Source organism: Vanellus vanellus (genome assembly GCF_965231255.1).
Source record: "Vanellus vanellus genome assembly, chromosome: 1".
In the NCBI taxonomy this organism is placed as follows: domain Eukaryota; kingdom Metazoa; phylum Chordata; class Aves; order Charadriiformes; family Charadriidae; genus Vanellus; species Vanellus vanellus.
The window spans coordinates 208329716-208354710 of NC_138905.1; the positions used below are offsets into that span (position 1 = coordinate 208329716).

General features: G+C 37.3%; 1 protein-coding gene across 2 annotated transcripts in view; it reads right to left on the reverse strand.

Moving 5' to 3' along the window:
* The window catches only part of CNTN5 (contactin 5), a gene marked incomplete at both ends in the record, with an annotated part of 391394 nt that overhangs the window by 192473 nt on the left and 173926 nt on the right, over positions 1 to 24995 (reverse strand). For both annotated transcript variants that reach the window (XM_082483144.1, XM_082483143.1), the window contains one exon: positions 9596 to 9691. In XM_082483144.1, the coding sequence (XP_082339270.1) occupies positions 9596 to 9691 (96 nt within the window). The remainder of the gene's footprint in view (positions 1 to 9595; positions 9692 to 24995) is intronic.

Below are 24995 nucleotides of genomic sequence, written 5' to 3' on the forward strand. Positions count from 1 at the left end.
CATACTACATAGAAAAAGAAGATATTTGTCCAACTCCCTGATTTTTCTTTTTCTATAAAAGAAATATCATTATTAAAGTAATGCAAACAACAGGCAATTCTGCTCTCTCCTGCACTATTGTTCAGAAGACTCATTATGTTTTTAAAGCCCTTTCCTTTTTATGTTGTTGTTATGATGTTGTAAAGTCACACGATCTGGACTGTAAATCAGTGCAATCAGTCTTTTCTTGAAATTTTCTTTTTAGATCATCCTCTGTTGTCTTCTGTAAAATGGTTAGTGCTTCTTCCTTCCAGCTTGCATTTGACAGAGCTGAAAATAAACTCTTGAGGATTGAAACTACATGGTAGTTTGCTAAACTCCTAAAGGATCTTGTGGTTCTGCAGAAAAAGCTAAACTGAGACAAACCCTTCACCAGTATTATCTTTATCTTTCTTTCCATTCTCCCTTCTCCTTCCTGAATTTTTATCCCTGCAGTCTCCAGTGGAAGAATTTCTTAATTATTGAAAGAGGAAAATGCCATGAAAATTAACACTTCAATAAACCAATAAATGAAGTGAAATTTTCCAGTTACAGATTCTCCGCTCTAGGGTAATAGCATCAACGCAACAGGAATTGTATTAGCTGGCTAATGAAGTCATCAGCAATGATTTTAACAATATTGGAACATAGCATGAGAACACAGGAGATAGAAGTGGGCAATCAAATTATCAGAATTAAGTGTGGTATTAATTATTACATTGTTAAAAAGATGGCATTGTGATCAAAAAGAAGTCACTTCTCCATTGTTATTGCTCTGGAAAACATCTTTTGCTGTCAGAATATAAAGGATTCACATGTGCTCCTGCACAGGGGTTTGGATTTGGCTGTAATCATTCAGATTTTTATCTGAACTCTATCATATTTTGCTTATATATATTCAGTCATTTTCTCCTTGAAAAATACAAGCAATTGCCTTTAGCATATTTACTGTTAGGTTACCGGTTACATACCAGTTACAATTGTATTTGGTAGGAAAAAAAAAACATAAATAAACCCAAATATATACTTCTAAACAATTTCTAGTTCCCCCTTTGAAAAAGAAGAATGAAACGAGATATCCCAACTAAAATTGTTTTGATAATGCTTCATTTATTTGGAACAATCTCCCTGAACTGATTAAATAAAGCTATATGAAAATCTATGTCTCATTAAGCACTGTACCACCTCAAATAGTTGTAAGTTCACTCTTAAGTGGTATTTACAAAATAAGGAATAACTGACTTGATTATACAGGGAAACTTGTTAATGGTATCTTATAGAAGTCAGATCAGTTCAGTCCAAAGCTTTTTCCTTCTGAATCAAGACTGACCTTTTCAGTAGTCATCTCTGCTAGAGTCACCGCTGAATTCAGTTAATCATGCCTAATCTGGGAAGAGTTGCATTTTCTGCAAACTCCACTGTTTTCATCATTTTTCAAATCCTTTAAGATCTCCCCACAATGGTAATGGAGAGAAAAAGCTGGACTCCAGACCCTTAGAAATTAATAATTTCTCATCTCTTCCTCCTTCTTATGTTTCCTCATTTTAGCTGTCTGAACAGCATTGTATTTCTGGCTTCTTCTCCTTAGTTACATTGATTAACATGCGCACTCTCACTCTATTCTTTTCCATGGTATGAATTGGAGAGGTAATTGGGATTAATTAGGAATTTTCTGTCTTAAACAAAATGGGGTTTCTGACATTTAACTACCTGACATGTTTGTAAAACGGTATTGTTTCAGCCACCAGCTTAGTAAAACATCTGAACTAAATAGCAAATGGATTCTAATAGGAGTGTTACTATGAGAGGGTGAATTTTGCTCTATGTTATGCCAATCTTAAATCTATTAATGCTGGTCTCCTGCTATTTTAGAAGTTATATAGCCTGTGTCACAGAAAAAGTTTTTGCAACACCATTTCCTAATTTAATTGGTACTTTTACAATACCAGTTGCAGAAATGTGGTTGTGATACCACGAACATACATTTCTGTTAAACCCAGCAGGACAACGCTGTCTTGGTTAATCACTAGACTGAGGGGTTCCTGATAGTTACGTCTAATTTGTGGGGTCATCTCAGTAACAGGCTGGTAACTTATCTCTAGGGAAGAGGAGTTTGCCCACTACAGAAACTTTTCATCGTTATTGTCCCGTTTGTCAAGCTATAGACAAATGGCCCCATATGTCTGTCACCTGAAAAGCAGCAGAGCACGAGCCTGAGGGAGAGCATACTCACTACATTTTTTAAATTAATTAATTTCCCTTGCTTCCTTGGTATATTCTTGCACTTTGATTCCCCTGAAATGGCAGCTGGGGTAATATTTGTTGACAATAGTGTGGCTGTGAAACTACAGCACACGTCCCTTAAGCAGAGACCTGTCAGGGCTGCCCCTTCATCCCACATTGTGCGCTGGCTTAATTGGCCAAGGTCAACCAGCTTTCTCTCACTACATTTTCATGGTCCCTGAGGGGAAGACCAGATCCAGTGGGTCTAAGGACATTAACTTTCAGTTTCTAGTGTAGCTTATTGTATATTTTGAAAAATAATTATTACAGGTTTTAAGGGGGTGGGGATGATTTATCAACAGTGATAACATTTGGAAAAGGTTTTTTAAAAAAATACCAAAGTACAAGTTCCTTGGGAAAATTTGCTACAGTTGGACCAGTAATGCACTTCTGTTTATTTATTATTTTTCAATTTAATAAAAAAAATAAAAATAAGAGAAAATGTAGACTTCTATGTCAAGAAAATTTAAATCGATATTTATTTATCCATATGCCTACTGTACAGACATTGCCTAGAATTTGGGGCACATGCAGATCATTAAAACGTAATTAAAATCTAATAACAACACATTGCCAACAGACTGGGAGTAGCTCCTTATTGGCAAACATAGCTTGTTACAGTGCTACCCTACAGAAAATTCTATCATTCCCAAACTCTTAAATTTCATATCCTCAGATGCATGCCTTCAACAAGATTGAGGAAGGAAACCCTTTAAAGTGCTCCAGGGAAGTCAGCAGCAAAATTACTGGTCATGTATTGAGTAATGAAAAGACCATAGAAAAAAAAAAAAAAAGGAGAAGTTAATTGTGTTTGTTCATTCCATAATGAAAACTTACAGGCATAGCCATCAATCAGTTGCACAGATAAGGAATACAGATTCCTATATTGAGCTGTGTCAGGGGCCATGGACATTTACTTTAATGATAACACACATGGGAATTAGCATTACTAGACAAGAAAGTTTCAAAAGCAGTCTAGTAAAAGTGATAAAGTAGCAGATGCAAGATGGAAACATCTATATGATCCTTCAAAGGAAAAATGTGGGTGAAGAGGTAAAACGACACTGTGGAATTAAGCCAGAATTAGGACATGTATATATAGCTTAAAGGACTGTGAACCTGTCTTCTAACACTTTTTTTTTTTTTTCCTCCAATTATTGAAAAGCAAAGTTCAAGCTTCGTTAGCATTCAAAGTCAAATAAATGCAAAAACGTAACAAAGCCTACACGGGAAGTGCAGGAATCTTTCAATTCATGATAGCTAACTCATTCAGTTGATACATGTGGCTCTCAAAACAGTGTTTTTAAAACATTTTAGATATGTATTATGGTCATTTATATGTTATGGGCATGTAAAGAAGTGATAGAGAAGTTGTGCCATCTTGTCTTCTATATATGACCTATTAAGGGTTTATTAAAGAAACTTTTCTGCCCTGTACAGTTAACAATCATTTTCTAATACCATTACTTAAGTGGCATGCTTCATGCTCCCACAATGACTTAAAATGGGTAAAGAAAAAACTATGGCATGTATTTATGAGACAAACAAAACAGAGTTAAGATAGCTGTCCTGCTTATCTTCATATAGAACCCCTTACTACAGGTCAGCAGTTCGTTAAGTGTAGTACACATATTTGGCTTCCATTAAAATATTAATAAGACTTAAGGAAAAAAAAACAACAAAACAAAACAGAAAACCAACACCAAACTTCAGTGTTCCTCTAAATCTCACGTTTGCTAGTAGAAGGAGAAGCATCAGGGTGTTAAACACTCCTGCTTTCTCAGCAAGTCTAGCAGTTAGGAGGAGATGATAGTTATGTCCCGTGAATGTGAAATGTTCTATTTGCCATCGCCAGTTTCATATATATTCCCCTCTGTATGTACTAATAGAAGGTACTGACTAATGAATAAGTCCTGTTTAACTTAAGGGAGAGTCATGTTTGGAGGCATGATCTGTCCAGCTGTTGTTTTGGGAATACTATGAGTGGCCAGTGCTTTGACAGGAACCAGCAAAACAGTCCTCCTTGTTCTCAAAGCGGGAGAAGAAATGTGACTTTCATCTACACATTGCTCTCTGCTGGAAGCAAATTATATAGATTTTTATGCTAAAGTTGATTTGGAAAGTCAGGTTTGAAAAAATGTATAATAGACAAAAACTGGGTGTTATTTTACTGTTTAACACATACAGAACTATATTAATATCACAAATTGCGGTCAGGAAGAAATCTCACCCGTAGTGACAGGTTAAAATGATGAAGTAGCATCCAATCACGTCTAGAGAGAGATGGATTCAGGGATCTAAGTTCATGCAGTCTTCCTATGATTTTGAAGAAACTGGTAATGGGTAGATCCACATAAATACAGAAGTTCTCTAATGTTCTGCACTGAGACGCCACTGTTGGGTGCCTGGAAACTGGGACTGAATCCACAGCCTTAAGAGGACCTTGGGACCTTCATATATATACAATTAGACATCTGTGAATTGCACTGACAAAAGCCAGCTTAGTAAACGGAGAGCCAGAGGGTGCATGGATGCCTTCAAAACAGAATTTGCTGTCCCCTGCATGCAGATACCAGAGCCAATTGCCTGTAAACAAGCTAATGAGCATACTGAGGGCAGTCCAGCCCAAATATAACAACCTTGTTATCATAACTAATTTGCCTGGAGAAGTCTACTCCTAACAATTCCGTACCTGAATGAGGTCATTTAGAGCCTGCCTCATTATTTCTATGTATAATTTGTGCGGTATGGGCCTAACCAGGGAAGTTCTGACTGGAGAGCTACTGCACTTCAGTCAGACTTTGTCTCCTACTTGTAGTGGAGCCGCAGCCCAAAGCTGCAGTTTTAATGCGAACAGAGCTTTCAGATTGCTTTTGCAGACCCTGAGCAGTGAGAAGTGATTGGTTTGTGTTTACTTCCAAAGTAGTTTTCTGTGTATGACCAAAGTACACACAAACAGGAACCCGGAACAATTTAAAAAAAAAATAATTCTTTGATGCGACTTTCTCCAATTAATATGAGAACTAGGACAGCGGTGTAGGAAATAGAAGAACAGGACAAAACCTCCTGGACCTTGGGAGAAAGAGTTTTGTTTTAGCGGCTTGGCAGTTTAGCAACACACTATCCAGACATCCAGAAGATGCATGGGAAGGACTGTGATCCCCATAGCACTGACATTAACCATCTTTGGTGAAGCATTTCTCATGAAAAGTACAGTTTTGTAATACTAAATGGGAGGCATAAAGATGCAACTTATAACACAGTTTCCAAACTGTGTGAGATCAGCTTTGTCCTTTAGAAAGAGATAAAAAAAAGTTACAGATTAACATCTGTACAGATGTTACATGCTGTGGAAAGGTTGTGTAGCAGTGTTCCTTCCAGACGACAGCCTCCACTTGAGGCGGGAGGGAGCACACATCTGCCTTCCCCTGCGTGCATCAGCGCTGTTCTCATTCGAACAATGGGAATCGTCATTCTCTATTAAGCTCATACTGAAAGCTTTGCATAAAAGCCTTAAAAAGCTCAGCTGAAAGTATTAATTCTGAGTGAAACATGTAAATCTGGATGAAATCTTCCATTCATTTTTAATCTCTCTATGGTAAATCTTGTAATTAAGATGATTAAATGACTGAATAAAACCCTATATTTACATCCTGTGGAATACCACAATGAAAAGCCATAATCCTGTTTACAGAAAAAAACAGTCGAGGCCTTTAAAAATAGAGATATCAAACAAAGCTTGTTATTTAAGCATTTGGTAATTAATGAATTCTTGCTTAGCAAAGGTACCTCAGAGTTAAATATCCAAGAAACCTAATGGGGGGTGAGGAAGAATCAAATGTTATGTTTATGGAAGGGAAAAAAAAAGGATAAAATGTTATGTTCATGGATGATCAAGTTATCCAAGATTAAGATATTTCACAAGGGACAACTTAAGGATTCGCAAGAAAAAAAGTATTAGTGGAAAAGCTTCTGTAGTAGACACATTAAAATTTAAGGGTCCTTTAAGGGTCCTAACACAGGACTCCCAATGAAGTCAGATGCAGCATTTTTTTGGAGTGATGATCCAGGAAAAGCAGGAGGTGATAATCTGCTAGTGGCTGTTGTTCATATGGAATTTGCACAAAACCCTTTTTGTTAAATGTATTTTCCATCACCATTTTAAAAGAGGCGATAGTGTATCTCCCAAAAACCTCAATTTTCCTGCTCACCTATTTCTCAGCAAAGATGACAATAACTTAACAAATTCATTTATTAAACCCAAGAATTAATTCTCTCATCTGAATCTGCACTGAAAATATTCTGAATATATTTCAGGTGTACTTTTTCTTTCTTTTTTAGTCTTATTTCCTCTGTAAAATATTTGGACAATAATCTAATGAAAAACTACATGAATAATCTCTATATATCACAAGTTTGTTTTTGTTTGTTTGTTTATTGCATTACCTCTTGATAATATATCACAGCATTAATAAACAGAAATCAAGCCTGTATACATATGAAACACGTTTTCTGATTAAATTCTTGTCAAAAGAAATTAGTGTAGTATTTTTTCAGTCAGTGGTGCTTTGTAAAGACTTTCAGATTTTTCTAGAATTGTGGTCTGTAAGAATGGTATTCATAGTATTCAATCAAAAGTATTTACTTTATCTTCTATTTGAAAATATGCTAATAAACCTAGATCTCTTTTAATATAGTGTTCTTTCACTAAGCCATCTTTCTTTTCCCACAATGATATTGTCATTTTCTAAAAAGGCTCAATCCTGAAATTTGCAGGCAAGTTTATAAGTAGTTATTGACTTTAGAGTTTGAGGAATGGGATTCTGTTGAAGGACGAATTGCTTATGAGGTTGTGGAGAATGATTAGGTTTGATATTGTATTATGGATTTATCTCCTGGGATAAGTAAGTGAAAATTATTTCTAAATGTGCTGATCAATGTAAATAAATCAATACAGGAGAGCTTGCAGTGTTCATCCACAAAAAAATTCTCTGTTATCAAAAACACCCCCATAACTCACGGTCTTGTTAATGTTAGATATTCACACATTTCAAACATGCTTTAAATAGTCTTTAGTGTAGCTATATCCACTACAATGGCTTAGTACTCACTTGAAATTTTATCTACCAGGTAATTTTAAGGGTCAAAATTTCTTAGACCTATTTAAAAGACAATACCGTCTGTGCAAATCAGACACCAAAACTAAAAGGGAAGATCCCGAAAATAAACTCTTTAAAAAAACAATTAAAAATGTATTTTACATGTTCCTGCACACAAATCCTTGAAGTTTCTCTGCTCTGCAAAACAGTTTTGTGACTGGAAGAGAAGTTTTGTATTCACTGTTTAATTTCAGAATTGAATTCATACACTTCCCCCTTAAAGTTCTGCTTCTGTCCAAAATAATTTTTCACAAACAGACTCTGATCTAGTAGTCATCTTTCATTAATGCCTTGTACCTTATTGCCAGAGCTTTGTGGGATGATTTATTGTTGAAACATCACCAGGTGTGGAATTTTTTTGAAGACGCATGGAAGTAGCTCTCCCCTTTCCCGGGAGACTCCAACCACTGTACTACCACTTGCAGTCCCACTGCGGTACCACAAGGACTCACAGCCCCTCAGTATTTTGCAAGCAGGGAGCTGGAGGGAAATTGCATGTGATTCTGCATTACATGATGAACAAAAGGAAGGCCAAGCTCCCTTCCCATTCACAGGAGGTTGTGTTTACATTTGCATATCGGTGCAATTTTTCAGGTTTCAGTGATTACTCCTCTATACTGCAGAATCTTTATTGGCATAGCTATGGTGACAAAATTATGCCAACAGGGGCTCAAAATATTTTTCTAGAAGTAATTTTCCTGCTGGCATAGCATGCCAGAACTCAAACAATATAAACCAAACCAATCGAACGTTGCCTGTGAGCACAGTGGTTTCCACAGCAGGGGTTTGCTGGACCACTGATGAAAATGAAAGATACCAGTTTTTCACCATCAAGAGGAATGTGTGTGTTACAGTAGAACATTGCATTGGAATCTGTCTAAATATAAGTTTAAAAGCATAATTTTAGGGAAACATTTATAAACAGCCCGATGACATATAAGGTGCACTTTGCGGTATGACAGCTTTTACAAGGCGTACGACTACTTCACTATTGATGCCCATCTATCCTTACACTCTCAGTTTGTTTGAGGAAATCAAATTGAGCTGTGGTGTCAAAGCCGTCTCTCACTTTTTCTGCCTACGTCCTTTCCCTCTCAGTTTATTTATCATAATCAAGCCTTAACATCATGCACTCAATTCTATCACATAGAGACTGTAGTGTCAAACTCAGAAATAGACTATAAAGGCAACCATAACAAGAGAATGTACTCAGAAGAGAGAAAAGCAGAGAGATGGCCAGAAGATAAAAAGTGGTAATTACACTGATAATTGCAATATAGCAATAACAATCATTCCAGTATAAATAGAAACTGAATACATTTCTCTAACAGAAACTCAGACGTTTTCTTTTATGCAGCTCTTCCATCTGCAATGTGACTTTTTCCCAGGGCTCAAATTTGGAGGAATTAAAAATCCCCTTAGTACAGAACTCATTTCCCAAAGAGGAAAAGGAGAGGCTATACAGCATCTATTGAAAAACAAGATATTCTGTCTAGCATTGTAGCATCGTGTCTCCAGGTGTTATATGATATGCAAATGTAAAGATGTGCTTAGCTATCTGCAGACATTGCAGGAGTGCCAATTTGAAAAGCAAAAATGTTACCTCTCTGGAATATCTACACTTTCATTTGGGATTCTGCAGACATTTCATGGGATTTATGATATTTCTGGCTTCTAGCAATGATACAGTTTTACTGGAAACTAACCTATACAGCGAGAGGAAGCAACCAAAATCATGGCTGTAGTACTGAAAACAAAGGAAAATTTGTATTCAAGAACAATATATTGACACTGACATTTGGAAGAATTTCTGAAGCCTTCTAAACTCTAAGAGAAATCTGTGACCTCAAGGCAGGATATTCACCACTGGTGGCACAGAGACTATTGTTGTTACACTCAAGTTTTATACTGGGAATAAGACAACCTTGTAACAGAAATTCTGCTGCTATTCAGTGGCATTTGCAGTACATGAGCTTTAATTACTCCTTTGGTACTCCCCAAACTGTCAGCAGAATGGTGGATATTTCATTTTTTAAGTTCTACAACCAAATACATGTTGTATCTAAAATACTGAACACCCAATAATGAGCAAACTATAAAGGACCAGCAAGCATACATGCTGCAGCCTACTGTACCTGGTGAATGAAGTGGAGGGGAGCACATCAGAACAACTCCTTGACCTTCACGTACAGAGACGGCACTTCTTGTCCGACCGCTAAAATTCCCGAGATCTATCGAAAGAACAGAGCATTTTAGTTACATACCAAAGATTTTAAATTTTGTGGCTACTGTGACTTACATTTTATTTCCTCTTGTAAAGCTGACAGTTCCTGTTTTCATACCTTAATCTATAATAGGAGGGCCTTTAAAAAAAATCTATTTCCATTACAAAAAATTCCATGTTGCTTCAGCACTTTATTACTCTTTTTAGTGCACTTAGATACCGTATCAAAGGAAAAGCAGCAGACAACATATATACCATTTACAGAAACATTTAAAAGTGATTTTATTTTTTTTTGTCATATCCTGTCTTTTTTTTTTTTTTTTCAACAGTAGAAGTGATTCATATGCAGTGAGTAAAAGAAAGAACAGCGGAGAGAACACCTTTGCTAACATCCAGACTGATGATGGTGCCAACATCATCTAGCCAGTGCACGACGCATTGTGATGAGAAAAGGGGAAATCAGACACATTGGTTCTAAACCCAAATCTGGTCTATAGCACATTTATTCTTTTGAAATACTCTCCTTCTGGTTTCTGTGTTGTTAGAAACACAGTCCAGTTGTGGGTAAATATATTTTTCCTCTAAAATTTCCCTCCAGCAGGGGAATAAGGAACGTTTCATTTTTTTTTTGTACAAAAACTTTTGAATGAGGCTGTAGGGTGCCGCTATGACCAGTTCATTGTGTTTATTTAAAGCCTCTCAACCAGAAGATCCAGTTACTCTGTTTACCACAGGGAACACTGGACCTGGATACATATTTGAGGTGGATGGCTATGCTCTCGCATGCATATCTCTAGCAGAAGAGATACGTCAGCTTAGTTCTGCTATCAGACTGGTGCTTCATCCATTCCTCGGTGCCACCAACGCCATTTAAAGACTCTATTCACTAAGGGTTTTTCTAGAGACATTTCTCTCAGATGTGGATCAAGGTGAAGAGAGCTGCAATAAGGGTACCCAAAGATATCTTTAAAAAGGCACAGAAACTTCAGCAGATGCTAAATGAGGATCCGAAATATGAACAGACGGGCCAGTGGGAGCATCCCTCAGTGCCATTCAATGACATGTAGCCATACCTCTTCATTTCTGCGTACAGACCAAGGTGCTGGTATGAGCCGGACGACACCAAACAGGTTGAATAGGTTGAGAAGAATTATTACTTTCTTAACTGTGCTCAGTTGACAGTTCTCTGTCAGATGCTGCAATTCCACATCTTGCTCCATGCCCAGTGGTGCATGAAACTGAACTTCAATGGTTTTCAAAAGTAATATGAGTTGATCTTTGATGGATTTCATAATGGGTATTAGGTGCACTTTTTTAAGTACAAAGAGACCTATAATCTTTCCAAATGCTTTTTCACATTTCTAAAAGATGTCTTGGGCATAGGCAGAAGCCTAAAATTGAAGCATGTCTAAATTGGTGCTGTCTTTGGCCAAAGTAAGTCAGTGCTCTGATTTCAACAATAGATACCATGTTTAAATAGAGAAAGGGTGGATGGGCTTCAGCAGGATTTTAACAAATAATAGGGCAACATTCCCAAATGATGCAAAATTTTGCTAGGCAATAGTGAATTAAATATTATATTGCGTTTTAAAATAAGTGCACCATGGGTTATAATATAATCTGGTGTCATTTCACTTAAAATTGTCACCTAATGAATGTTACCAGTATTTGGCAGAAATGTAATTATTACTTTATGTCTAGAAAGTAGTGGGCTTGTATATCCCTGCATAAACAGTTGTTTTGGGTGGGAGAGCAGCTTGCAATGAAAAGTTTTCTTAGTTAAGAATGCCTGGATTTCAATTGCATGTGACTTTGGGTCTACAACTTTATGCATGTTTGTGTTAAATCCTGTATTTTTCTGAAAGGAAGCTGATATATCAACCAATAATGTCTGCAGCCTCTTAAGAAACCAATGTTTAGCTTTCATTTTAATGCACAATTTTGGAATAAAATAATGTTTTTTAATGCATTATTGCTGAGACCTTGTAAAAAGAGTGTGTCCTTAAGATTTTTTTTAAGGTCAATTTTTCAGGCAAGAATGACACTAAATTACTATAAAATTGTTCCCGTAGCCTTCCTTCTCAAGAAAATATGATTAATCTTCTCTGTATAGGTGTCCTAAAACATGCAGTTTGATTTACTCCTCAAATGCCTTCAAAGCTCCAGTCTGTATGCATGAACAAATCTCTGTAAATTTAATATGTGGACAGAACTTGAACTAAGATGTGCCATGGCGTCAACATGTTTTGAGAAGGTCCTCTGAAATCAGAAAACCCGCTCTTTGAGAAATACATAGGCTATTTCTCTGTGTGTAGGAATAGATATTTTCATAGCAGTACCTCCTTCCCCAGCATTTGCAGGAAAAAAAGAACCTATGTTGCAGACATCAGAAAAAGAGTTTTAATACTACTGACTACCTGAAACCCATATTGCAAATCTGCTATATGTGCTATAAAAGCAGAATATTTTAAATATATATATATATATATATTTGGATCAGGGAATCAAATAGTTGAATAAATGAAAATATTGTGAGTTCAATAGCACAAATTCATAGTGGTGTGAGGAGAGATTCTTTACAATTTATATAGACAGCACGACAAGGAAGAAATCTTTTCTACTTCTAAAAAAATCTCTGAGATTTGTTTTCACAGACTGTTTCTGCAATTTCTTGTAAGCCTGAAAACAATTAATCAGAATTTTCAGAAATGTTTTCATTTTTAAAAAAGTTAAGAACACCAGCCTTTTGATTTAAATTCCAAACTCAATTTGATATATTAAATTATTTTAAAAAATCTTTAATTTTGGAAAATATTTTTTATTTTCTTGATAAAACTTATAATTTACATATCTCTCCTGGCGGATAAAATATTTTAATATTTATGTAGAATCCCGTGTCTCCTATCCTTTACATTAAGTTTTTACTAACCATGAAGCACAACCTGGAAGCTGTCAACACAAAAGAAGGGAAATTTGCAGCATCTAAATTGTAACCTCTATAGGCAGAAGTAAGTTTTAAAGTTTCTCTTATTTTTTTTTCCTCAGGTGAAGAAATGTAATTTTCCAATTAGCTATAGTAACCTCAGGATTTTTTTTTCCCATTTCCTGTTTTGTATGTGCACTGTGAGGGACAAATATTCTTTTTTTTTTTTTTCTCCAAATGAAAATCGAAGATCTCCTTTTTCATTTAAAAATGAAAGTACTATGTGTGAATAAAGTTTCTATTTGTTCAAACTAATTAATTTCAACTAAAGAATGATGGTAACAGGGCTTTGAATTTCAGCTCTTTTTTGGCTATCTGTTGGTTCTGAAATGTATTTCTTCTTAGCATACGGTACAAAAAGGGATTAACAGGTATAAAAGCAGAGATTTAGCTGTAAAAAAAATAAATGTAGGAAAGCTTAAAAGGAAGGAAAGGTGAAGGCTCATGCTTGCAGTTACCCCACATTAAAATATTAAGTACAATATGGAAGAATCGAATGAAAGGGAAATGTAATTAATTTCCTGTAAATCTCAGCTATTTCATATCTAGCCATATTGAAAAAAGGAGAAAGACAGCTACTGAAAAAGTATTCAAAACCCTATCATTTTACATTAAAAAATACTAAAAATATAGATAATAAAATAAAAGGATGGACTGGATACAGCTTTAGAGGTGGGTACCATAACCTCTCACACAGCAATGCCGGCCATTGGTTCAGTATCCTCACTGCAGTATAAACTTGTCATGTGTGACATGTCAGACAGCCCCACCCAGAATGAGTCTATCCTTCGTATTATTATGATGTACATAGATGATTGATAAGAAAATGCCTTTTTGTGCTCCATAGGTGTTCATCTTCTGCCCCGAAAGATTAGATTTATTTACTCTTATCTCAGTGCTAGCGGCAAGATGATAAGACCTATTATATTCTTTTCAAAGCAGTTCCTGGGGTTTTAGCTACATGACTTCCATACACGAGGCACAGCCTTGACCACTTTGAAAATGTGTAGCTAAGTGTCAGTCATCATTTCTAATGTAAACATAGTATTAGCAATATATATGCAAGACATGGAAAGAACACTTAGGATGGACTGTGTGTGGCAGGAGCAGCACAATTGTCTTTGTTGCTAAAAAATACGGAATTCAACAAATATTATACTTATGTTATGTTATGTTATATTATATTATATTATATTATATTATATTATATTATATTATATTATATTATATTATATTATATTATATTATATTATATATAACATAGGAAGTTCTGTTTAAATACAAGGAAAAACTTTACGGTGAGGGTGACAGAGCACTGGCACAGGCTGCCCAGGGAGGTTGTGGAGTCCCCTTCTCTGGAGATTTTCAAGCCCCGCCTGGATGCAGTCCTGAGTAATGTGCTGTAGGCAATCCTGCTTTAGCAGGGGAGTTGGGCTAGATGATCTCTAGAGGTCCCTTCCGACTCTGAAAACTCTGTGATTCCATGATATTATATTATCATGTTCTCTATTACAGAGAGAACAACCTGTGACACCGGAGTGGTCTCCACTATGAAAGGGAAACAGTAGAGAAATTCCAGAGCCAGTGAAGATGCAAGATGTTAAATCCAATGGGTTTGGTGCAATGCTTTCTGGATGTCCTACTTGTACTTCAGGTACTATTAGCTCAGTGTAGTGCTCGATCTTTCACGGAAGTTATAAACTTGGGAAAGCATTCAGATCTCTGACCCAAAGCAGCCGCCAGGTAGCGTGGCTGTCTCTGCAGTGGCTATCCCTGTTCTTCTGAGAGGAGCTGAAGCATGGGTTCCTCTCAGCACACATATGTACGTATTGATGTGCATTGTGGAAGAATGACACTCACCACCTCAAGAGTATCAGTTTAAATAAGACCCAAACAGACTTCGGCAGAAGGTGAAAAGAGTAATGGAAAATAAATGAGAAAAATCTCAAGGCAGTCAAAACAACAGAAAAGCTTTGCAGGGCTAGCAACAAAATAAACAACTAAATAAAAGGAGGGATATTCTGCCATTGACAGAAGGACTTGTACAAAAGTTGGAGCAGTTTTTGCCACTTAATAGCCCTCCAGTCCATCTTCATTGTAGTTTGGCTTTCAGGGAAGCCCAGGGGGGGATTCACCCTCTGTGTTGATCAGTGGGCTGCAGCTGATGGGCGCAACAGCCAAGGGCTAAGTTTTTGTGACCCAGAAAATGGTCCACTGATGATTGCTATGAAATTAGGATCAAATTAAAAATGAATAACAGATCTTGTTTTTATTTTAGGCAATTACTGCCTGGTAACCTAGCACTGAAGCTGTGGAAGGCTCTGTAGTTCATTATCAGTGACTTAAATTAGTCAATTAATTTTTAAAGTCGAAATTATACTGGTGCAGAGCAACATCTTCTGCCAGCCCTACTCTGTGAGTTTAAACTATTTTATGTGCAAATTTATGTGCAAATTTATTATGTAGTTTGAAATGGACATCATATGATATGTATTAAAGTGTTTAAAGACATACACTGAAGATAGGTAAAGATAAGTATAAAGCGAGCGATATTCCTTCTAATAAGGTAACAGTAGCTCTACACGAGGTAAAATTCTTTGTCAGGCCAAGGACAAACCTATTCATTGCATTGTCACTACAGAGAGGGTAGCCTTCCTCTCCTTGTATTTGAAAGACAGGACTAAGAAACAGACCTTGAGCTGGAATTGTGGCTCTTTAAAAAAGGTAAGATTTACAGGGAAAAGAATTCCATTAAAAATATGTTTTTCAAAATTCCATTATAACCTAAATCAAAAACATGGTTTGACTGTACACTCTAAACAATGGGTTTAAAAGCAATAAAAGTTGTTTTTAATAACCCGTAAACACAGGCTACAGAAGAATGAAAGGTATGTATTAAAAAGAAATTACGTGTATGTTTGTATAGGGAACTTTTAAATTGGATGACAAATACAATACAGAATATCAAGACATCCAAAGAAATTAATTGATAATTTTATATTGACATAGACCTAGTTTCTAGGAATACCAGATTAAATAGGTGGAGCCGTATTATTAGTCACTCATTGGACCTAAGAGTAACTTCTAATAGTGAGGATGTTAACTAGAAAAGGTATGAAAGGAAGCTCAAAGAAAAAGATTTCTGCCATGACAGAAACATCATCTCACCATGGTTAATGGGAAAAGCGTACATTTTGAACTTTTAAAAATCACATTACCATATGACTTTTAGGTGACAAAATAAGGGCAACATTCAAGTACTTTAGAATGTACCACGCTTATTATCATTGCTGCTGTTATTATTTCTTACCAGAAAGCTTTTGAATCCTTCATGGATCATCAGTCTGACATGACCTGAAAAAGGTCATTTCTTTCCTCAAAGAAGTTACTATGCAATTATATAACGAGACAGAGTACAGAGAAGCAATGATGTATTTTAAGCCTTTATGCCAGCCACCCTGTTTCTCTGTACATCTGCAGAGCCAATGAAGAGTTTTAAGGAAAGGGGGTGGTTATACAGATGTTTTCAGGGAGTGCCGACAAAAGATGATGAGGAGCACCGGAGAAAGCTTAAAGACTCCTGTCTGAAAATGTAAAAGACAAAGAAAAGAAGATACAAGATCCTGTATTTTCTTATATTTAGACCAATGTCTTCCAGAATCTTTCTCAGATAACACAATGAAGATTTTTTCTCAGGAAAAAAGAGATGTCATTAAGGGATCTTTGAACAATGGTGGTCCTTGAGCGTGTTGTTGTAAAAAGAAAAGAATTCTCTTTCTACCATGCTGTCAGCACAAACTATAATGTATGCAGTATTGATTCATTAGCCCTGAACTAAATTTTCACTAGGAAATGCAGAGGAGTAGTTAATTAAAAGAACATTGTTTTTTCAGTCCTTAATGACATATTTTTATATATATAATTTTTATGTATTATAAAAATTCAAAAATACCTGGTCTACCACAGTCTGTAGTATTATGCTGTTTATTGTCCATCTGTATCTAGCTGTCTCGCTCTTTTCTCTTGTAAGCAGAGAACATCTTTTTGTACTTTCTATATATCCTGTCACAGAGAAGTCATGAATCCGTAAATGTGGCTAATACATGCTACCATAATACAATTTATTATAGTAATAATTAACTATTCTGGTGAAGATAAGAAATATATAGAACTATTTCCTAAAATGCTGTATTGATTCTTGTATGAAATATAGTATTTTTTTCTTCACAAATTAGATTATAATTAATTAATTATTATTAAATAGAAAATTAGAACATATTATGAAAGGCAAAAGATAGAATTTTCTTCTATTTACTGTGGCATACTTTTTAAAAGGGAATACAACTTTTCAATTAAAATATTCACTACCGGTGATCCTACATAGATTTTATAAAAATATATAATTGATATGCTTTTTCCACAGTTTTCACTTTACCAGCTTCTCATTTTTTCTATAATTTATTCACTCATGGAAAGGTACCTCAAGAGTCTTATGTATATTGGGAGGTTTGAAAAATTTTTTATTTTGTTCCACTTAATTTCAGTAGCATCAATGAATACCATCAGTGTCATCAATAAAGCTTAATTCTTCCCAGACCACTGAAGAAGAAAGGGAAATTGTAGATACTAAAATCTCCCTGAACTTCAGTAAGATTTCTGCACTCATAAATCCTGAAGTACGGGATCAAAGTGAATTAGAAGAAGAAATATTTACATGCAGAATAAAATAACAAGATTATGTTGAAAATTATAGAGCTGCTATATGATTCAGCTTGCCATTTTAATTGCATGATATCCGGGATGTTTGCGGTTAGAGTTGTTGATGGTTATGATTAATTAACTACAATCATTCTGCGTCTGTCAGGTTTCATCTATTCTCACAACAATTATTTCAGCATGCTTCTCAGCTGTCTTTCATATCTACATACTGCAATATCAAGGCAAAACAGAGAACCTAGTGGAAATATAGTTAAGACTTTTTCATCCTTTCATTCAATTCATGATCTCTCATTTAGGAGGAACAGCTAAAACCAAACAAATAAACAACACACCTTGAGTAACAAATCAAAGAAAAGATTTTCAAATACACTCGCCAACATTTATTCACCAAAATAAAGTGGGTCAATAAATGATACTATTTCCAGATCTTCTGAGCAAATAGATTTTCACTTGAGTAATATATGCAATGCATTTTTTTGTAAACACATTTTGTTAAATAATGTTTTCTGCCTCTTGAGAAACACACATTTCTATTTGTATCCTTTTTAATATGCCTTACTGGCACTGAGTGGTATATTAACCTGTATGAATTCTGTATACATGCTATTGATAATTTTACTTTCTTACTTTTTTTCCTTTGTAGTTATCATAGAATCATGGAATGGTTTAGGTTGGAAAGGACCTTGAAGATCATCGAGTTCCAACCCCCCTGCCATAGGCAGGGACACCTCCCACTAGACCAGGTTGCCCAAGGCCACGTCCAGCCTGGCCTTGAACACCTCCAGGGATGGGGCCTCAACAACCTCTCTGCGCAACCTGTGCCAGTGCCTTACCACCCACAAACTGAAAAATTTCTTCCTAATGTTTCATCTCAACTTGCCCTCTTCCAGATTAAAGCCATTCCCCCTCATCCTGTCACTAGGTGCCCTAGTAGAAAGTCTTCCCCAGCTCTCCTGTAGGCCCCCTTTAGGTACTGGAAGGCTGCAATAAGATCTCCCCGGAGCCTTCTCTTCTCCAGGCTGAACAGCCCCAACTCGCTCAGCCTCTCCTCATAGGAGAGGTGCTCCAGCCCTCAGATCATCCTTGTGGCTCTCTTCTGGACACGCTCCAGCAGGTCCATGTCCTTCTTCTGTTGGGGACTCCAGAGCTGGATGCAGTACTCCAGGTGGGGTCACGCAAGAGTGGAGTAGAGGGGCAGAATCACCTCCCCTGCCCTGCTGGCCACACATCTGATGCAGCCCAGGATACGGTTGGCATTCTGGGCTGTGATCACGCACTGCTGGCTCATGTTGAGCTTCTCATCAACCAGCACACCCAGGTCCTTCTCCTCAGGGCTGCTCTCCAGCCATTCCCCGCCGAGCCTGTATTTGTCCTTGGGATTGCCCCGACCCAGATGTAGGACCTTGCACTTGGCCTTGTTGAACTGCATGAGGTTGCCTTGGGCCCACCTCTGTAGCCTGTCCAGGTCCCTCTGGATGGCATCCTCCCATCCAGCGTGTCTACCTTGCCAAAGAGCTTGGTATCATCGGCAAACGTGCTGAGGATGCACTCGACCCCACTGTCCATGTGGCCAACAAAGATGTTGAACAGTACAGGTCCCAGTACCGACCCCTGAGGAACGCCTCTCGTCACTGCTCCCCACTTGGACATCGAGCCATTGACTGCAACTCTTTGAGTGCAACCATCCAGCCAGTTCTTTATCCATCAAGTGGTCCATTTGTCGAATCCATGTCTCTTCAATTTAGAGACCAGGATGTCGTGTGGGACAGTGTCAAACGCTTTGCACAAGTCCAGGTAGATGACATCAGTTGATCTTCCCTTGTCCACCCCTTCGTAGAAGGCCACCAAATTTGTCCGGCATGACTTGCCCTTGGTGAAGCCATGCTGGCTGTCACCAATTGCCTCCTTGTTTTCTACGTGTCTCAGGAAGAATTTCCAGGAGGATCTGCTCCATGATCTTGCCAGGCACAGAGGTGAGACTGACTGGCTTCTAGTTCCCTGGGTCTTCCTTGTTTCCCTTTTTCAAAATAGGGGTTATGCTTCCCCTTTTCCAGTTGGCAGGAACCTCGCCAGACCGCCACGACTTCTCAAAGATGATGGCTAGTGGCTTAGCGACTTCATCTGCCAGTTCCCTTAGGACCCGCAGATGTATCTCATCAGGTCCCATGGACTTGTGCACCTTCAGGTTCCTCAAGCGGTCTTGCACTTGATCTTCTCCTACAGTGGGCAGTTCTCCATTTTCCCAATCCTCACCTTTGCATTCTGCGTCATGGGCAGTGCGGCTGCAGTCCTTGCCAGTGAAGACTGAGGCAAAAAATTCACTGAGTACCTCAGCTCTGTCACTGTCCCGGGTAACCAGTTCTTGCGTTTCCTTCCAGAGAGGGCTCACATTATCCCTAATCTTTTCTTGCCGACATACTTAAAGAAGGATTTTTTTGTTTGTCTTGATGTCCCTGGCCAAATTTATTTCTATCTGGGATATAGCTTGTCTAACCCGATCCCTGGCTGCTCGAACCATTCCTCTGTATTCCTCCCAGGCTACCCGCCCCTGATTCCACTCCCTATAGGTCTCCTTTTTCCTTCTGGTCATGTCCAGGAGCTCCTTATTCATCCATGCAGGCCTCCTGGCTTTTCTGCCTGCCTTCCTCTTTGTAGGGACGCATTGCTCCTGAGCTTCGAGGAGGTGGTTCTTGAATATTAACCAACTTTCTTGGGCCCCTCTTCCCTCTAGCACTTCATCCCATGGCACCATACCAAGCAGATTCTTCAAGAGGCCAAAGTCAGCTCTCCCAAAGTCCAGGGTGGTCAGACTGCTGCACACCTTCCTCGCTGCTTCGAGGATTTTGAACTCGACCATCTCATGGTCACTACAGCCCAGGCTACCCTTGAGTTTGACACTGTCTACCAGGCCCTCCTTGTTGGTAAGAACAAGGTCCAGCATAGCTCCCCTTCTCGTTGGCTCCTCAACCACTTGGAGAAGGAAGTTGTCTTCAACGCAGTCCAAGAACCTCCTGGATTGGCTATGCCTGGCTGTATTACACTTCCAACTTATGAGTGTTTCTTCCCTTTTTGTTGTTTTCTCTTTCAGTCACTTTTCTCAATTAAATTAATCCCAAACATTCAAGGATATATTGCAAACACCATTTCATTTGTTGTAACTTTCTTCAACTAGATGTGACTTTTCCTTCCTTTAATTAGTGACTACAGATAGCAATGCCAGTTAGAATTTTGCATGATTAAACATGGAATGACTAGCACAGTACAGTTTCTTTTCTTATGATATCATATAGAATTGACAGTAACTAATCTCCTCCCTACAGTTTATTGGAAAAATCACTATATATGTGTTGTCGTTCATAGAAGGCTGATCTGTAACAGTGTTAGTAATAAAAAAAAAACAAAAAAAAAACAAACAAAAACCAACAATACTTTTCTGACCACTCTGTGTGAACAAGCCATTAAAGATAAGATATTCTGTATAGCATTGGTCTAATTCATATTAGAGAGTAAAACATTGCTTATATATATTTAATACTTTTAGTTCATGGGTTCTGCTCCCAAAGATAACATAATGTCTTCACTTCCATATGTACAGGACAATGTTGCAAAACTTTGGCCTCAAGGATCCTTTCTCTTACATCTCTTAAGCTCCAAATTTGGCTTTGCCAAAGCTGGAATTGATTAGAAGTAAGGGTATAAAAAAGTTAAGAAATGAAATTATTCTCATCAGGGAAACGTGGCAAAAGAAGTAAGCTTTCCCAGGTTCAGAAGAGATGGCATTGTGCCCACCGAAATTAAATCTTTAAACCTTCCACAGCTTCTGCATTCAAGGCTATCTTGCTTCTTTTGTACTACAAGGACAGAATACCACTGTGTTACCATGTTGGTTTTTTTTCATCTGACCTAGTTTAGAGCTCTAATTTAAGGAGAGATTAATCCTACCCAAGAATTGATTATTTCTCTTTACTGACTACAAAGGGGACCTAGATTTACAAATTCAGGCACAGGCTTTTTTAACTTCATGGATATTTTTATTTAGTTGGATAAATCCAGGAAAGGTGATACAGACAAAGACTCTGCAGAAAATAAAAGCCTGCCCTACCAGGGTCCCTGTTCTGAACATAACAATGTAGAGATGTTTGATAGTGTTTTGGTTGTTATTCTTTTTTTCCTGACTAGATTGTATTTTGTGTAAATGGAGGTTTTGTTGCAGAATTGCAAGTTATATGTGCATGAACTAGGACAAATATAATATCTGAGAACTTCTGTTCAGATCTAAGGCTTGGAGAATGGCATGACTGTCCAGATTCCAGTAACAGCTGGAGACTTGCAGACCCAATTTCCATGGTGTGACATATCCAATTCTGACTTCACTTTAGACAAGTCATTCCACAGTGCTGACTTTCCACTAGACTAATGGTTATAAATGCCTCCATACTTCACTTCTAGTCTGTCATAAAGAAAAGAAGAAGGTCATAATCTCCCAGAAATTATTTATTTGCTCTTCTCTAAGAGTTGTGGTGCCCAGTCTGACCTACAAGTCAATTGTGACAAGATAACTAAGTGCTTGGACATATCTAAGGAGTAAATCTGGAAGACCTTGGTCTTAGCTGAATAGCTCAACTGGAAATGAAGGCCTCACAAACACAGAGTGTTTCCTAGGTAGCAGCTGGTTGTTACATATGATCTCAGGTAATGTTTTTGGTAAGTCAGTTTGTATTGAGCATGTTATTCTGCCTAATATCAAGGTGACAAGAGTCACTGCAAATCACAGTTTAGGATATGAGCGTGTAATTGAACAAGTAAGAGTCATCAAAGATAAATAAATTGTCACCAGTCAGCTGAGCTACTATAAATTACTGTGTATGTACTTTAACCTTTTCAATATGTAAAGTAGAACACATCAATTAAAAGCCCAGTGAAGGTGGTTTGACCATTCATTTAATGGTCTAATGTGTGGCCAATGAATGGCACACTATTTATTTATTTGTCATATCAGTAAAGTTAAACCTTCGTAGAACAGAACCTGTAGTGTCAGAGAATCCAACACTTCCAAACCTCCTCTCCTCTCCTCTCCTCTCCTCTCCTCTCCTCTCCTCTCCTCTCCTCTCCTCTCCTCTCCTCTCCTCTCCTCTCCTCTCCTCTCCTCTCCTCTCCTCTCCTCTCCTCTCCTCTCCTCTCCTCTCCTCTCCTCTCCTCTCCTCTCCTCTCCTCTCCTCTCCTCTCCTCTCCTCTCCTCTCCTCCCTCTTTTTTTCTCAAGACTGTTATGCTTCTTATCAAAATCATATCCTACCTAAGATATCTGTATAAGAAACTGTAAGACACAGATATGTCAGTAGTACTATGCAGGCTGCCATGTAGTGACAAGGTTGCACAAAGAATTAATCACAGTCTTTGTTTTAGGAAAGTACATCAGGCAGCAATCCCTCAGTAGTTCATCTGATCACTTAAACTCCTTCATCATTTGTCACAATTATATATTATTGCCCATTGATCAATAGAAATAAAAGTAAAATATGTTTCCTGAACTAAGTCAGTTAGATGCTCCACAGTATGGATTGATCTCTTTAAGCAGTCTAATAATTGCTTCTCTTTTTAACTGACCTTCCTAGGGCAAAGCAAATTACCACCAAGTATGTCCCAGCTGTAACAGTGGCAGACTTCTGATACTGAAACTAAACACAATCTGTGAAAGCTGTTGGTCTGGAAGTTAGGGGTAATTGGGTAGTATTACTAATGCAGCTCTTCTCATATGGACTGCTGACCACACAGCATACAAGAGAGAATAGAAGGTTAGACCATGCTATCTAAGCCTGCAGCCATACCTAACCATAGTAGTATGCAACCCTGTAAAAAAAAATCTTGAAAGGCAGCTATTTCTATTTAAGTCAACTGAACTTGCTCACAGGACAAGTCTGGGTGTCCTACCAAAGAACCATCCTTCCTCCTAGACTACTAGTAATGAATAGCACGGCACTTGTAAGCCTTAAAGCCACGATTGACCATAACCCCAGGCCTATATTTAGACAATGTTTTGCCACAAGAAAACACTGGGCTCCATGATACAGGTATTGAGTAGCGAATTATTCAGAGTTATTCAGAGAAAGCCATATTCAGTTATTCAGAAAAAGTCAGACATAAAAGAGGACATGGGGGAAAAATATTAAAAAGAAGTCTAGCCATTTCTAACATACGGTGTGCATTTGGTAGAGCAGACTAAGTACAAAATATGTTTTTACCGGCACAGAAAGAATCCAAGCTTTTGTAGTGAACACTCTGTATGAGGGAACTGAAAACTCCAGAAAAACAAAAGTGGTGATGTGTTGAAAATAATATCTGGATTTTATACCGAAGTGTACCAAATAATTGGAGGCTGTGAAATTAAGACTATGAAGGTGGCTGGTCAGATTTTAATATTATGAAATGATGTAAAGAATGATTTGGGTGTTAATTTATATCAAAGGGAAAATCGGAAAAAAATCCACAGAATAGGTACTTACAGAACAATGGTTTCTGCAGCAATATTGCCAGATGATGGCTGAATGGCTTAGAACAAGCAGATCAGTAACCTCAGAGGTGCTGAAAGGACTGTTCCTGAATATAAGGTATGAATTTACAAAGGACCGGACACAGCCGAAGAATGTCAGTAACAAAAAATAATGCTTGGAATTCTGGATATGTGAGTCTGCAATACTTCAATAGGAATATCTTATTCATACCTGTTGGGTTCCAGATGCTTAATATTATATATATTATAAAAGTAGTTTGTTTTCCCCTAATCCACTGAGACTTATAGCTGTTTTTACCAAAAAAGGCTGAATTTTTGCTATCTGAAAATCAGGTCCTTTGAAAATTTCTCTGTCACATAAGTATGATATGTTGTTCTGATGTCATACTTGTAAAAGGAGGTTGACAAATCCGAAAGGTTTTAGAAAAAAGTTATGAGATTAATTTGCATTACAGAAAACATCTTACATTGATAAATGCCTAAGCCTAAGAAAAAATACTCCGATGAAGGTAAAGGTGAGAAAAGGAAAAGGACTATTCCATCATTTTGTTTTCTTAAAAGAAAATATCCGAGCTTCTGAATCAATCTCCTAGTGAGTCTAGCTGATCCTGCAAATAAACATTATGTGATTGTTTAAGCTCACCCTTAGAAATGGTCCCCTTGAACTCAGTAGGTATAGTCAACTGATTAAAATGTGTGCGTAGCTGTTTGTATACATTGGAATACAATTTTTAACATAGATTTCATGCATAAATTGTTTACACAAAAGATAAAAGCAAACGAAGAGGTACTCTTCAAAAAGAGAAAAGAAGAAAAAATAATGAATCCTTTTCAGTGATGTGTGGGAAAGAATAGGAAAATGATACAAGATTACTCCGGTGCTATCACTTTAATAATGATTGAAAAAAACTCCTTTGAAGGACTGAGGTTTAAGGAGGTGGTACCTAAATACCTAGTGTAAATACCTGAGGAGAATTGCATCCATGCTATTAATGTAATTTAACATAAACTATTTTGTTTGATTCATTTTAACCCATTTTATATGTTTCACATGCTAAGGAAATGAAATGGGATTTTTATCAGTGTAATTGCAAATTATT